The following is a 15,581-nucleotide window of genomic DNA, read 5'->3' on the forward strand; positions in this document are numbered from 1 at the left end:
AATGATTTACGGTCACACATTTATATAAGATTTGTTTTGGACCGCACAATTCAAAAGTCTTCATTTCTTTCTTAAACTCCGTGGCAAGTCAAATGGTGCCACATAAATTGGGACGGAGGAAATATTAAAGAGCTGATTCAATAAGAACATGTGGCTCTTCACAATTTACAAATTTTCTTGTTCTTAAAATACCTATTCAACTAACATTGGCCTCATTTTTATTTATTTATTGCGACAATGTATATCATGATAGGTTCATAATCAGTAATATTATAGATTCGGGGAACTGGAATGTTGCAATTATATGGACCAACGTGATTAAAGTGACTAAATAAGAGACCATTTTGATCATTTTTTTACCATAATAAATTAAAGGGAAAATAGTGAAATACTTCTCTACTGTATGAAATATCTCAATTTTGCCTTGTCCTATACCTTTGACAATATTCTTATTGTTAATCCAATTCACGTTGGACCTTCCTTAAAAGTCAAGAACAAAAACAAGTTAATTCCCCAACGCCAAAGATATGAATGATAAAAAAACATAACATTGGGTAGAATTTCTTTATCTATTAAGCACACTTATTTATAGTTATCCAACAACAGTTAAACTAACAAACTATCTGACTTACTAACTTTAAGTTATAGTTACATTTCAACTGCACTTTCACTTGCTTCGTTTGACTTTGGTTGTGATTTAGTTGGGTCCGGAGTCAAAATGACATATTTTTGCAGCCATTAGCCCAAAATAGGCTGCCTTTTTTTTTATACCACAATGGGTATTTCGTTGGATAACCAACGAAATACCCACACAACACTGTTCCGGTGCCGAATTAATGAGTTGCATTTCGCTACAAGTGTAGCGAAATGCAACAAATATATATATATATATTTATTTTTTTTGCATTTCGTGAATATTAGAACGAAATAGGTTTTTTTTTTTTTTTTTTTTTATATATATTTCATGAATTTGAACGAAACTGATTTATTTTGTATTTCGTGAATTAATTCACGAAATATAACTGATTTTTTTTTTTTTTTGCATTTCGTGAATTAATGAACGAAATAGGTTTTTTTTGTTTTTTTTTTGTATTTCGTGAATAAAAAAACGAAATATGGATTTTTTTTTATTTCATCTAAAAACGAAATTGGAAAATATATATATATATATATATATATATATATATATATATATTTTTTTTTTTTTTTTTTTTTTTTTTTTTTTTTTTGCATTTCGTTGGTAGATCAACGAAATAGGATAAACTATTTTTTTTTATTTCTTTGATATACCAACGAAATAGGAAATTATAATTTATTTATTTTTTGCATTTCGTGTATTAGAAAACGAAATAGGGTAATTTTTTTTTTGTATTTTTGTATTTCGTTTATATAAAAAAATAGGAAAATAATTTTATTTTAATTTCGTTTATATATATATATATATATATATTTCATTCATATACCAATGAAATAGGATGAATATATATATTTTTTTTGTATTTCATTTATATAAAAATGAAATAGGAAAATAAATTATTTTTTTCGTTTATATACCAACGAAATGTTTTGTTCCACCTGCAAAATGGAACAAAACATTTCGTTGGTATATAAACGAAACAAAAAAATTATTTTCCTATTTCGTTTTTATATAAATGAAATACAATATATATATATATATATATATATATATATATATATATATATATATATATATATATATATGTATGTATTCCTATTTCGTTTTTATATAAACGAAATGAAAATAAAATTATTTTCCTATTTTTTTATATAAACGAAATACAAAAAAAAATTATCGTATTTCGTTTTCTAATACACGAAATGCAAATATATATATATATATATATATATATATATATATATATATATATATATATATATATATATATATAATTTCGTATTTCGTTGGTATATCAACGAAATAAAAAAAAATTATCCTATTTCGTTGATCTACCAACGAAATGCAAAAAAATAATATATATATATATATATATATATATATTCCAATTTCGTTTTTAGATGAACGAAATAAAAAAAAATCATATATATTTTCCAATTTCGTTTTTAGATGAAATAAAAAAAAATTATATTTTCCATATTTCTTTTTTTTATTCACGAAATACAAAAAAAAAAAAAAAAAAAACCTATTTCGTTCATTAATTCACGAAATGCAAAAAAAAAACAAAATAAATCAGTTTCGTTCAAATTCACGAAATATAAAAAAAAATAAACCTATTTCGTTCTAATATTCACGAAATGCAAAAAAAAAAAAAAAAAAAAATTGTTGCATTTCGCTACACTTGTAGCGAAATGCAACTCATTAGTTCGGCACCGGAACAGTGTTGTGTGGGTATTTCGTTGGTTATCCAACGAAATATCCATTGTGGTATAAAAAAAAAGGCAGCCTATTTTGGGCTAATAGCTGCAAAAATATGTCATTTTGGCTCCGGACTCTGATTTAGCTCAATACATATGGATATATGTAGTTGAGAACTCGAAACATCAATTTTCAAAGAGTTTTTAATACTAAATGAAACCATTTTATTAGTTTACATTGTTACGAAATAAAGCCCATCTTAAATCATGAATTTTTTGTCTATATTCTTTGGAAGCAAGCTACCTTGGGAATTCAAATGAATAGTATCATGCATAGATAAATAAATAAGAGTTAATAGCACCTTTGGCTCCTCAATTATTGATGAATTCTAATTTTAGTCCTTGTGATATAAGTCTAAGCACATTTAATCTTCAATGCTTGAGATGTGCACGTTTGATCCCTTTGCTTATCAATATCCACGAATTTTTAGATTTGTTAGACTTTCATTCCACCGTTTAATTACCCACATATTATATTGAAAATGTACTATTATCTGTAACTAAGGATAATATACTTCTAAAAATAGTCCAAGTTCCTACATAAAGCGATCAAAAGTACGCATTTTAATTAAATAAAGGTTAGATATGATGAATCACGTATATATATCAGAAGAATCAAAATCAGAATTTACCAATAACTTAAATCAAAATTGCTATTCTCATACGTCATAGTTACACGAACCTTCTCTTCCCCTTCCAATAATTTATTTATACAATCTTGGAAACTTCGGAGATCTTACTAAAGGGAAAAGTTGCCCCCATTTACTTCCATTAAAAATATATATATACGCGTTTATACATTGATAATATAAAGTTGGTGAAGAAAGCACTAGTGGAAAAATTTACAAAGGAACCAATTGCGAAAGTACAATCATTTAAATTATAGACAAACAATTCAACACTAAATCAACATGCTATTACGTACACTTTTGTTTGGTTTTTCGTGCAGTGTTCGGTACTCATATTAGAGATCGACTAAAGTCAAATTTACGATGAAAAACCCCGCATTGAGGTAAAGCACTCTCTAACAAGGACGCCTATATACCTAGAACTCAACTCACGACCTCTGATTAAGAATGAATAAGTACTTATTACTCCACCGCAACTCTTCTTGATTATGCTATTGCATACACACTCACACGCATATCATGGTGGAAATCAAATCAAGGAAAATATGCTATTAGTATTAAATATCAAAGTCATAAGGAATTAGATTCCCACAAAAGCACAAACAAAGGAAAGATGAAGGTGTATGGAACTATTGAGTAGTCAAAAAGCAAACAAAAACACTTTTTTTTTTAACAAAAGATAGCTTAAAGCAAACACATAGGTAAAGAATCTACTAAGCTATAACTTGTTATAAACACCAATTTCTTCACAATGATTCAACCCACAGCAAACAATCCATTTATAGAATCTTGATATTTCCATTTTAACTCTCAAAAAACTTTGGATTAATTCATTAATTCCAATTCTAAAACATGGAAAACAATAGCCCAAAAGTAGAGATGATGAAGCCAGTGTTCCTCAAAGCTGGAATCCCACTAGCCATCACTTTAGCTGGTTACATAATTGCCAAAATCACAACAAAAAAATTCTCAAATTCTCAAATTTCACCAATTCAAGAAATTCCTCATGAAGTCTCAACAAGAAATGAAAGTGGTCATCAAAATCTTGAAAATTCAGAATCTTTTTCTTGTATAGAAGCTGATGATGATGATGATGATATTTGTTCTACAAATACCCTTCATAGAGATTCATCAGAAAGTTTTGATCAAAAATGTAAATTTCAAGAAAATCTTCATGGGGTTTCAAGAAATGAAAGTGGTCATCAAAATCTTGAAAATTCAGAATCTTTATCTTGTATTGTAGCTCATGTTGATGATCAGTCTTCTACACATACCCTTTATAGAAATTCATCAGAAAGCTTTGATCTTTTTCAGGATAAATGTAAATTTCAAGACATTGAGGCAAAGTTTCAACAGTATACACACTTGAAAGAGCAAGAAATTGCACTTATGGACATGCAAAACAAGTTGTTATTAGAGATCAATAAAATAGATTTCCTTAGTAAAGAAATTACACTAATGGAAGCAGAGAGCCAAAGATTTCATAACATGGTAATTGAGTATTTGAGAATTATGGAACTTCTTGATTTGTCAAAATCAGAAAATAGTTTGCTTCACAGAAGAGTTAAGAAGCTTTTGAAGAAGATTAAAGAATATTCAAGAGTTGTGAAGGAACAGAACATTCAACTTGAAGCTAAGGAAACTGAAATTTCAAGAAATCAAGAAGGGCTAGAAATGAAACATCATGTCATCGAAGAAATGGAACTAGAAATTAAGGAGCTGAAAATGGCTATTGAGCAATTACAAATGGAGAAGGTTGGATTACTAAGCAAGCTGGAATTGGCAGAAAATTCAAATGAATCAAAGGTAGGCATTTTTTGATAAGCCTTAATTTTACGAATGGTCATCCAACTGTTAGTTTATTATATCCAAGTCATAAAACTAATTTCTGTTACAGAAAAATAACTCAATTACACCTACATATCATAGAAAATATAGAATGCCGTTCTCCTCTCCAATTGAGACCACTTGACTGATCTCATTCACTTAAAAATTCGTATAAAAAATACCAGCTAACAAATTGAACCCTCACCAATAACTAAAATTGTTCGGGGTTGGATAAGCTATCAAATATTGATTAAGTGTGAATGATATATATAGGTGATTTAAGAGGAAAAAGTAGTTGGTTCCTTATAGTTATTTGTTGATTTATCTTTTCTATCGTGACAAGAAGGGAAAACGCAAGTAGACTGCCACAATATAAAATTGTCATGTAAGTATAATCACATCATCAACTCACTTTACATAATATCCACTTGGCACCAACCAGAAAAACAATTCAACTTACATAATATCTACTCGTTTCGCATCTTTCGCCGCTTCTTAGTTTCTGTGACATATATGTTTAGGTGAATTATTTTTCGTTACAAAAATTGGTTTTATGATCCTGATACATAAACTGATAGTTGAATGACGATCCATGAAACTAATCCTCCTATTCGTTAATATATTGTTAAAATGTTCCTTGTTTTTGCAGAATGATGGGGAAGTGGTAACTGTAGAAGATTACAAAGAATTGGTAAATGAACTTGGGCAATTGCGGCAGGACAAAGCTGCTGAAGACAGAGAACTTATATACCTAAGGTGGTGCAATGCATGTTTAAGACATGAATTAATGAGAAGAAATCAAGAACAAATGGAACAAGTGAAAAATCATCAAGAAAATAGAGAAATTGTTGAAGAATTTGTACCACAAGCGAAAGAGTTAATTATGAGGAGGAGTTTATCAGTGGGGCACAATGAATCTTGTTCAAGTTCACCTATTAATGGAGGCAATTCAAATGATCATTCAAAAAGGAAAAAACTAATGCAAAAGTTCAAGAAATGGGTAGAGGGAAGTGATAAAATGAAACAAGAAGCAAATTGCTTTAAAAGGCATTCTGTTTCTGATCATACTGAGGATTTAAATATGCTTCCTGCAAGAAAGTCATGCTAGTGCCTAATTATTTGTGTATTTTGTAATTTCTTCATATTTGTCTGCCTACATTGTGGAGATTACATTAACATATGGATATGACACAAAACTAATTGACTCATTTAAAGTACATTGTGATCTCCATATTATCTTTGGGTGATTGGCTCAACACCTCTGGTCAAACTACTTTTTTTTTTTTCATGTCAAATTACTAGTAATATCTTTGGTGATTCTCTTTACATTTTCATTTAAAACAATTCACCAGCACATTTTTATGGCAGTAAATCTTCTAGACCAACTCGTACGTATCTCGACTAATTCATAAATCAACTTACTACAACACATACTGGCACAAGTGCGATAAACTTGCCTATCAAGACTAGAATATAAGGACTCTTATGGAGTGTTGTAGTCAGGAATCATACCTGAGATTTTCTCATATTCCCAAAAAAAAAAAAAAAAAAGAGGAGTCCAATTCTATTCTTTAATTTTTTATATTTTATTTTTTTGCTTTAGGCATTTGGTATTGAAAACTCACTAATTAGCCTAAATTGAACTCCCATCCCCTAAAAAGAGTAAAACACTCCTTACTAAAAAAGTTCTTCATTTTCGAATGTTAAGAATTAACGCGCATTGAGTGTTTAAACCAAACCAGTCAATGATAGACATGTGCATTTCATACATGCATTTTTAAGATGATATGTTTGCTCACTTTAATTTTTAAATGTTAAAAAACTAATTGAATTGATGCAAAATACCCAATGCAAGTAAATTTTTACCTTGTTGGTTGAGCAAAATGTGCTACTATAGTTTTTTTCCCGCATAAATTGACATTTGAAAATTATAAGTTCTTCTTAGGTTCAATTTCCAGTAAAAGTAAAACTACCATGTAATTTTTTCATTTGTCCTAACTTTAGTGGACGGAGTTAGCCCGTAAATATATTCAGTCTAAGTTGAACGCGAAACTGTCATAGGTCCCAAGTGATATGCACAAATTGTGGTTCATATTGAGGATGTTATCTTTATTTTCCCTCTTCATCTTCAAACTTAAAAATGATAAGACATACCCAAAGTTTTGTCTTAACTAATTTATTCACCACTTCCTCATACTTTCAAGACTCTTTCCTCTTCAATGGATCTTCTCCTCTATCATCCCCTCAAATCCACCCCTTTTCTCCACTCTCTCCCCTCAACTTCCTCATCAAGTAACTCTCTCTCTCTCTCTCTCTCTCTCTCTCTCTCTCTCTCACACACACACACACACACACACACACACACACACACACACACACACAAAAAAAAAAAAAAAGATGAAAAGATTACAAATTGAAACTAAAGTTTGAATCTTGAACTTACATGAAACATACCCATGTTATTAATTGACCCATGTTTATTAGTTGAAGTTATAGTTTGATTCTTTAACTTGCAGGAAATAGACCCATGTTTATTAGTTGAAGCTAAAGTTTGATTCTTGAACTTGTAGGAAACATACCCATGTTATTAGTTGAAGCTAAAGTTTGAATATTTAACTTGCAGGAAACACACCTATGTTATTATTTGAAGCTATGTGATTAATTTAAGCTAAAGTTTGATTCTTGAACTTAGTAGAAACACATCCATGTGATTAATTTAAGCTAAAGTTTGATTCTTGAACTTAGTAGAAACACATCCATGTGATTAATTTAAGCTAAAGTTTGATTCTTGAACTTAGTAGAAACACATCCATGTTATTAATTTAAGCTAAAGTTTGAATCTTTAACTTAGTAGAAACACATCCATGTTATTAATTTAAGCTAAAGTTTGAATCTTGAACTTACAGGAAATAGACCCTTTCCCACAAAATGGAGTAAAACAGCTTTACCTTGTGTTTGCTCATCAAAATCATCATCTTTGGATGTTCCAGAAAAAATTCTCTCTCAGCAGAATGAAGGAAGAAGGGCAATTATGGGGTCTTTTATTATAGCTTGTAACTCTCTTCATTTTCTATTTCTTGCTTTTCAGTCTATACATTTCCTCAATTTAAAGCACATTGAGCAGTAGAGAATAGAATTTTCTTGAAATTTATTGCTAATCATCATGTGTAGATGTTAATATAACCCATAGATAAATAAAACTTGTTAACATTGTCAAAAAAAAAAAAAAACTTGTAATAGTAGCTTGTAAAAGGAATCCTCCATCTTACCCAGTACCTGTACTAGTGTGAGGAAGCACGTAAGTGGAATTAGTCAAGGTGTGGACAAGCTGGCCGGACACTACGACTTCTTAAAAAAAGGATTTTTACACTGTGTAGCCGCCCACCAAAATAATAGCCAGCAAATTAATATTCAAAATGCATACATATCTTATACATAATTAATGTATATTTTTTGTATATTGGCTAGCAACTGGCCCTCGCTCTATTGGGGGGCAGAGTGACACTGATAAAATCTGTGATGGATGGTCTTCCTTCTTACATGATGAGCCTATTCCCAGTCCCAAAAAGCATTGAAAAGAAGTTTAACCAATTGAGAAGAAATTTCCTCTGGCATGGTAACAAAGAAAAGAAAGGTCATAATCTGGTGAATTGGGATGATGTGACTCTTAGTAAAACTCAAGGAGGTTTGGGGATAAAGAACTTAAGTATACAGAATAACTGTCTACTACTTAAGTGGCTATGGAGATTCTGCTTTGAAGATAGGGCCCTCTGGAAAAGATTCATTGCACAGAAATATGGTCTTCTAAATCAGTGGACCACTTTAGAAGTTGATGGAGCCTTTGGGTGTAGTGTATGGAAGACAATTAGAAGGTTGTGGCCCTTGCTAAATAGTAAAATGCACATAAAAGTGAGAAATGGACTAAAAACAGATTTTTGGAATGAAAAATGGATAGGAGATACTAGTCTAAAAGAGATGTTCCCAGACTTATACATCATAAGCGTTCAGAAAAATGCCACTGTCTGTCAATTGTGGAGCAATCAAGGGTGGAACTTGATTTTTAGAAGAGCCTTGAACGATTGGGAAATAGACAGAGTAACAAACTTGCTCCAGATTTTAGGTACCTTCCAGGGCGCCTCAGTTGGCCCTGATAGACCTGTCTGGGAGCTGCATAACAAGGGAGATTTCACAGTAAAATCTTGTTATTGGAACATGAATAGCAATCAGTTAATGCTAGTAGACTGGCCTTGGGAACTAATCTAGAAGGTCAAAGTTCCTCATAAGGTTGCCTGCTGTACATGGTTGGTGATCAGAAGAGCATGCCTAACTCATGAAGTGTTACAGAGAAGAGGTACTCAGATTTGCTCAAGGTGTTTTATGTGTGGACAAGAAACAGACATCAATGGTCACCTGTTCCTACATTGCAAAACAGCTGTAAATCTGTGGAGCATGTTCTTATGTTTACTTGGAGTGAGTTTGGTCATGCCAAAGACCACTTTTGAACTTTTGAACAGCTGGAAAGGAATTGGAAAAAGAAGATCTAAGGAGAACTGGTGGGAGAATATACCAGCATGCATCTGGTGGACACTATGGAAACAAAGGAATGTAAGATGTTTTCATGATAATGGCAGCAGCACTCAAAAGATCAAGATGAAGTGCCTTAGTTTACTTTATTTTTGGTGTAAACAGGATATGGTGGGGGAAGTAGAATCTTTAGTTGATTTTATAGGACATCTGTAAGCTCTAGTTTTTTTTGTTGTTTCAGGATAGTTTCAGCCTACCAAGGGATGTAAGATTATACCTCATCACCATATGATGAGTTTTTTGTGTGAATACAAAGTTACCTTTTACTCAAAAAAAAAAAAAAAAACTGGCCCTCGCTCTATAATAGAATTAATTGTTCTTAGCCCGAGTAGCCAAATGTGTAAAAATCCCTTTAAAAATAGAAAAAGAAAGCTCCATCCTTTCCCCTTCTTGTCATTTTAATACTTTTTCATTCTAGTATTGTGTAATGTGTTAATTCGTATTTTATTGAATGACATTTTCATTCAAAGTATTGGTAGTTGTTACTGTTACATTTTTTTGTTTTTTCAAGATTCAATTTTTTTGATATATTGTTACTTATTTCACACCTTCTTGAGGTGCGGCCCTTCCCCGGACCCTACGTGAACACGGGCTGCCCTTTTTAATTATTACTTATTTGATATCTTTCACTGTTCAGCTGCTGCTTTTTGTCTTTGTGATGTGGCTGGAGCTACTAGCACAAGTAGAAGAGCTGTAAGAATAAATTCTATCAGCCTTATATGGTGTTGAGAATCTCCTCTTCTGTACTTATGGATTTTTTTTATTTTTTTGTGTATTTTCCTGGCTGCAGCTTAGAGGAGCAAAAATACCAGAGAGCGAATACACAACCCTTCCTAATGGTCTAAAGTTAGTAGTACTATATAATTTTGAAGCATCGAATTACTGTTTTCCCCACGTTTGGATTTCCTTTTACACTTGGTTATTATACAGATTTTAATATCCCTTGGACTTGCAACAAGATTAATATAGCTAACTCGAGTCTAAGGATGCAATATCTTAGTTCAACATATAATGTACACATTTGACATGCCTAGACATTGTGATTTTCCTGTTTTCTATTCATGTGCATCTAATTGCCTGCCTACCCCCTCCCCCCCCCCCCCCCTCTTTCCACCCACACACACACAAATGAGGAAAAGAAACACATATTTTCATCCATTTAGGGTGTGTTTGGTATGAAGGAAAATGTTTTCCTGGAAAACAAGTTTCTTACATATTTTCCAGTGTTTGGTAAGTAAGTAAAAGATATTATTCCAAGAGCATTTATATGTGATCTAGCAATACATTATGGGGTGGGGAGTGGGGTTCAGTGTTGGGGTTGGGTGCATTGGGTGGGTGAGGAGGAGACAATGAACTTGAACTGTCACTTGTGGAATTTATTTTCCCCACTTCCATTACATTTTTAAGGAACTTGTTTTCTTAGAGAAAGTGTTTTCCAAAACATTTTGACCAAGCGAACATGGGAAAATTGGAAAATACCAAAGACACACTTAATTTAACTCTAGAAGCAGTAGTGAATTGTGCCTCTCCTTTCTTAGTTGTGGTTTATTCACTTCATTCTTCGGTGTAAATCTCTCAGGTACTATGATTTGAAGGTTGGAACTGGAGCTGAAGCCGTGAAGGGATCTAGAGTTGCAGTACGGTTGTGCCAAAGTTGAATTGAGTATCTAAGTACAATGTTTGATTCATCTCTAAGAACATACATGTATAAGAAAAATATGCCTAACATCACATTATTAATAATCCACCATCACGCACATTGTATAGGCAAAATGTACCTTAGATTTTGAATCTTTTATTATATATTTGAAAATGTAATGCATGTAGTCTCACTGTGCTTTGCAGTTTCTTAGTTCGTACTCAATTATAATATACTTGTCAGAAATCCAGATTTCCAGGTTGCTTCTTAATATCTGAACTGTATTATGTCATAATTGTAGGTCCACTATGTTGCTAAATGGAGGAACATCACATTCATGACAAGTAGACAAGGAATGGGAGTTGGTGGTGGAACAGTAAGACTCATCTGCTTTATTTCTTTCAGCCTGTATTCAGAATTTGTATGGCAAATATCAGATACAAGTTTCAAATGTGGAAAATGGAAACCTGTTACATGTAAAACAATGAATATTATTGCATGACTAGTCAAGGTGAACCTTGGAAAACAAGCAATTAATCCCTCCGTCCCAATTTATGTGAAGGTGCTTGATTGGACACAGAGTTTAAAAGAAAAATGAAGACTTTTGGAACTTGTGGTCTAAAATAAACCATACAAATTTATGTTGCTATAAATCATTTCATTAAGGGTAAGTTAGCAAGTTTGAAGTTAAATTATTACTAGATTTAGAAAGATGTCATTCTTTTTAGGACCAACTAAAAAAGGAAAAGGTGTCACATAAATTGGGACTGAGGGAGTAGTACATTAGAAACTTATGAACCTTCATTTGAAGTATTTTTTATAAGACTGAGCGATAGTTGTGTTTTTACATTGCCATTCACTTTATTAGTAGATTTATGTTGTTTCAATACTTCAGGACAATGCCAATGTAATCTTTCCAGTTCATGTTTACTTTCTAGTCCTTGACTGGACATTTTGTCAATTATCGTAATCTGATTCTATATGATTCCTACTCTGGGAGGAACCGTTTCATAAAGAACTACAAATTTCTAATTACATTGAGTCAATCGAGGGCCAAAAGTAGATTGCCTTTTTTACAATGCCAAGTTTTGGAGTCTTCTGAACATCTATTGTATGTGAAGTTGTGTGACTTACTTTTTTTTTTTTTTTTTTTTTGAGATATTATCATGTTTCTTATTCCAATATTCTCTACTTCCTCAGCCTTATGGATTTGACGTTGGTCAATCAGAGAGGGGAAACGTCCTTAAAGGATTAGATCTCGGTGTTCAAGGGATGCGAGTAGGAGGACAGGTGAGACAATTAGCTTAATTGTACTTCCATCACATTCAGGCTATTTCTCATTTGGACTGCATACCTTCTAATGAGTTCCCTGAGGAGAGGAATGTGTTAAAAATTGATTCTTATATATATATATATATATATATATTCCTTAATTTGAAGAGTCGGCTTGATGCCCCGTCCGTATTGGTGCAGCAAATTGCGCCCTGACGACCGACTCCCTGCTCTAATAGTGTGATCAATATTCAACCGCTAAAGTTTTTTAAGCTTTTCAGTGTTAGCTTCCTCAATATGAAATAATGGAAAAATTTGAAATGAAAATCCAACAGTTATTGCTGAAGTCAGATCTAAAGGAGAAGAAGAAATTAAATAGGATAGCTCAAAATGAAATAGTGATGCAGAACTGCTATCTAATAAAAAGATATCAGACAAAATGAAATTGAAGTTCCATAGAGCGGTTCTAAGATGAGTAATGTTTTATAGGGTGAATGTTGGGCTCCTAAGGGGCACCATATTCTCAAGATGGGTGCCCTTGAAATGTAGATGCTAAAATTGGATGTGCAATCATACAAGATTAGAAATTATCAAATCTAACAAATTTGCAAAGAAATTTGCACAAGTAGCATATATGAAGATAACCTTGCCTAAGATGGTTTGACTATGTCCTACAGAGACCTAAATGCGTAGATCCATAGGTGCTAAAAGGAGATGTGGTAGACCTAAAATCAGCATTGGAAGTTGACTCAAGAGGCCTGCAATCTCTAGGATTTAGTGCAGACTTAACTAAGAACTAAACTTGATAAAAGAAGATCAAGATGTATATAGGTAATGTCAATTGATTGAAAATAAGGTTTAGTTGTTATTGTTACACTCACATTAGGTTTGATTTTCGCGTGAGATTTTCTAATCTAAATAGAGACTTATATATCAATATAAGAATAAATGTGAGATTTAGAGAACCTCTAGTTTTAGAGAAACTCTATTTGCCTTAAAAGAGAAACTATTTAATGTATTGAAATGTAATGTGCCCGAATAGAGCAAATATGGATATAGAGGATTCATATAGCTGACCCTAACTAGTTCGGAATTGCGGCATAATTGATTGAAAGTATAATTGTGGTCAAATTAATGAGATCATCGTGCACTTGATACTCAATGCACAAAGAATTTCTAAGTATATGTAGAATTTATTATCGGAATGTCCTGAAGGTTCTAATTTTTTTTCCCTGAGCTTAGAATGCTGGACCACAACTACTTGGTCATAACTCAGTGTGTGAGCCTTTCTGACCATGAAATTTAACTTACCATAGTTGCATCAATAATGTCGGATTAATTACTTTACATGGAGGCGATAAACATTTGAAATGATTTTTTTTTTTTTTGCAGCGCTTGCTCATAGTTCCTCCTGAACTAGCTTATGGGAAAAAAGGCGTGCAGGAAATTCCTCCAAATGCAACAATTGAGGTATCATTTTATTGTCGCCTTCATGTGTTTATACTAAAATTCCAAGAAAGACCACTCCTGTTTATCAAATAGTTTCTGAAAACCATTTGGATTCAACAGTTTTTGCGCCTATTATGGTCTACTTAACCTTTTAGTTGGTCTGCGGAATGCATCTAAATACGTTTTCACTAGAAAAGATCATCGTTATCACTCTTATAGTATAGTAATACTATCAGAATCATCAAATATGTGGCTAGCAGAAAACCTTTCTAATGGGAGTCTCTTCACCGTGAACTCTGGGGTGCGCTGATAGAAAATTCTTGTTGGCATCTAATCGATGCAGAACATTTTTATCAATAGAAAAACGTATTCTGCACGTATGGAATTTTAACTTTCTTGGGAAAAAGTATGTGTGTGTGAAAAAGTTTCTTTCTACATCAACATCATAAAATGGCCATTTAGGCAGAGTCAGAGCCAGAAATTCAACTTTATGGGTTCTGGATTTAGAACGATGGCTTCAAATGGTAAGAAATGGGTTCTAAGTTTAATATTTGTACATATTTAATGAATTTCTCAACACAAATACACTGTTTGAGTAAAAGCTATTGGGTTCGGCCGAACCCGTATCCAGGTTCTATTTCAGCCCCTGCACGTAGGATGAAAGTGTGAACCTCCGAAAACAAAGATAACATAATCTTTAAATTATTCTTTGCTATGTGGTCACTCTTGGTAGCTTTGTTCTTTGTGAAAAAAGAAAAAGAATGTTCCAGAAGAAATTTCATATGAAAGTGGAATAAGTTCCCATAAAAAGTAGAACATCATACCTCTAGGATATTCCATTTAAAAAAAATCACTTTACCAGAATTCGCCACCAATATTCGGCTAGGTATCAGTCAGGTATCCTAAAAGACGGTGAGAATCTATGCATAACCTGGACAACGTCAGGACACGTTCGTTTCAAGGTTCTCAACTGGAAGCATAGTGCTATTTATGCAATGATTTTCAACTTTTCGCACCAAAAGATCAATTTCTTAAATGCTTATCCTTTTTTCTTTTATAACCCAGAAATTCTCGAGGGCCAGTGGTGCACGGTTCTAAACTCAGTGGATAATGGACCCACCCCCTACCCTTATCCACTTAAATACTAGGCTTTTATTTGCGATAGGATTCGAGTACCCGTGCGCGTGGCGCGCACACACACACACAAAAAAATCAGTTTTGTGCCACGCCATTTGCAAGTTTTATCTCTCATAATATTCTTATTCTCTAAACGGACATTATTATCTGTAATGTTCTTATACTGTCGTTGTATCTTTATTACTTCTCTCACCCACTGATTTTTTAATCTACAGATGGATATTGAACTGCTGTCTATTAAACAAAGCCCATTCGGGTGAGTAGTCAGGCTTTTAGAACAATCAAAAACTTATGGACTTATTTCTTTTATTGAACTTCATTATCCTCAGCATCTGATGTATTTATCTTCTTTTCTTGGTGCAGAACTCCTGTAAAAGTTGTTGAAGGATAGCCCCAGTGTTCACATACTTCAATTTATGATTTGTCACCTGCAAAAGCGCTCAGCCTATTGTATAAATTTTCAGAATACTAAGAGCTCTGCTTCTGATTTGGTATTTTACCAGGAAATTGTCGTTAAAAATGTTAGTATTGTATAGTTCAAACTCATTCTCACATCATGAACTTGCTCAAAAATAACCCCAAAGAAATGCCAGTGAGAAAATTCTGATAGAAATAATTGAATCAACCAGGACTGAACACATATGCTTTCC

General features: G+C 32.5%; 2 protein-coding genes across 2 annotated transcripts; both read left to right on the forward strand.

The window, feature by feature from the left end:
* The first annotated feature begins 3,737 nt into the window (after nt 1–3,737).
* On the forward strand, nt 3,738–6,058 carry LOC132629956 (protein CHUP1, chloroplastic). The gene is made up of 2 exons (XM_060345394.1): nt 3,738–4,829; nt 5,500–6,058. The coding sequence occupies exons 1-2, from the start codon at nt 3,876–3,878 to the stop codon at nt 5,956–5,958; spliced, it is 1,413 nt and encodes a 470-aa protein (XP_060201377.1). The 5' UTR covers nt 3,738–3,875; the 3' UTR covers nt 5,959–6,058.
* Nucleotides 6,059–6,958: 900 nt separating this feature from the next.
* On the forward strand, nt 6,959–15,485 carry LOC132629958 (peptidyl-prolyl cis-trans isomerase FKBP16-4, chloroplastic). Its single transcript, XM_060345396.1, has 10 exons — nt 6,959–7,142; nt 7,757–7,903; nt 10,072–10,127; nt 10,225–10,280; nt 11,014–11,071; nt 11,375–11,449; nt 12,274–12,363; nt 13,738–13,815; nt 15,147–15,187; nt 15,295–15,485. Exons 1-10 carry the CDS (start codon nt 7,070–7,072, stop codon nt 15,320–15,322), a joined length of 702 nt encoding a protein of 233 aa, XP_060201379.1. The 5' UTR covers nt 6,959–7,069; the 3' UTR covers nt 15,323–15,485.
* Nucleotides 15,486–15,581: the final 96 nt, after the last annotated feature.

Source organism: Lycium barbarum, chromosome 3, assembly GCF_019175385.1.
Source record: "Lycium barbarum isolate Lr01 chromosome 3, ASM1917538v2, whole genome shotgun sequence".
NCBI classification, from domain to species: domain Eukaryota; kingdom Viridiplantae; phylum Streptophyta; class Magnoliopsida; order Solanales; family Solanaceae; genus Lycium; species Lycium barbarum.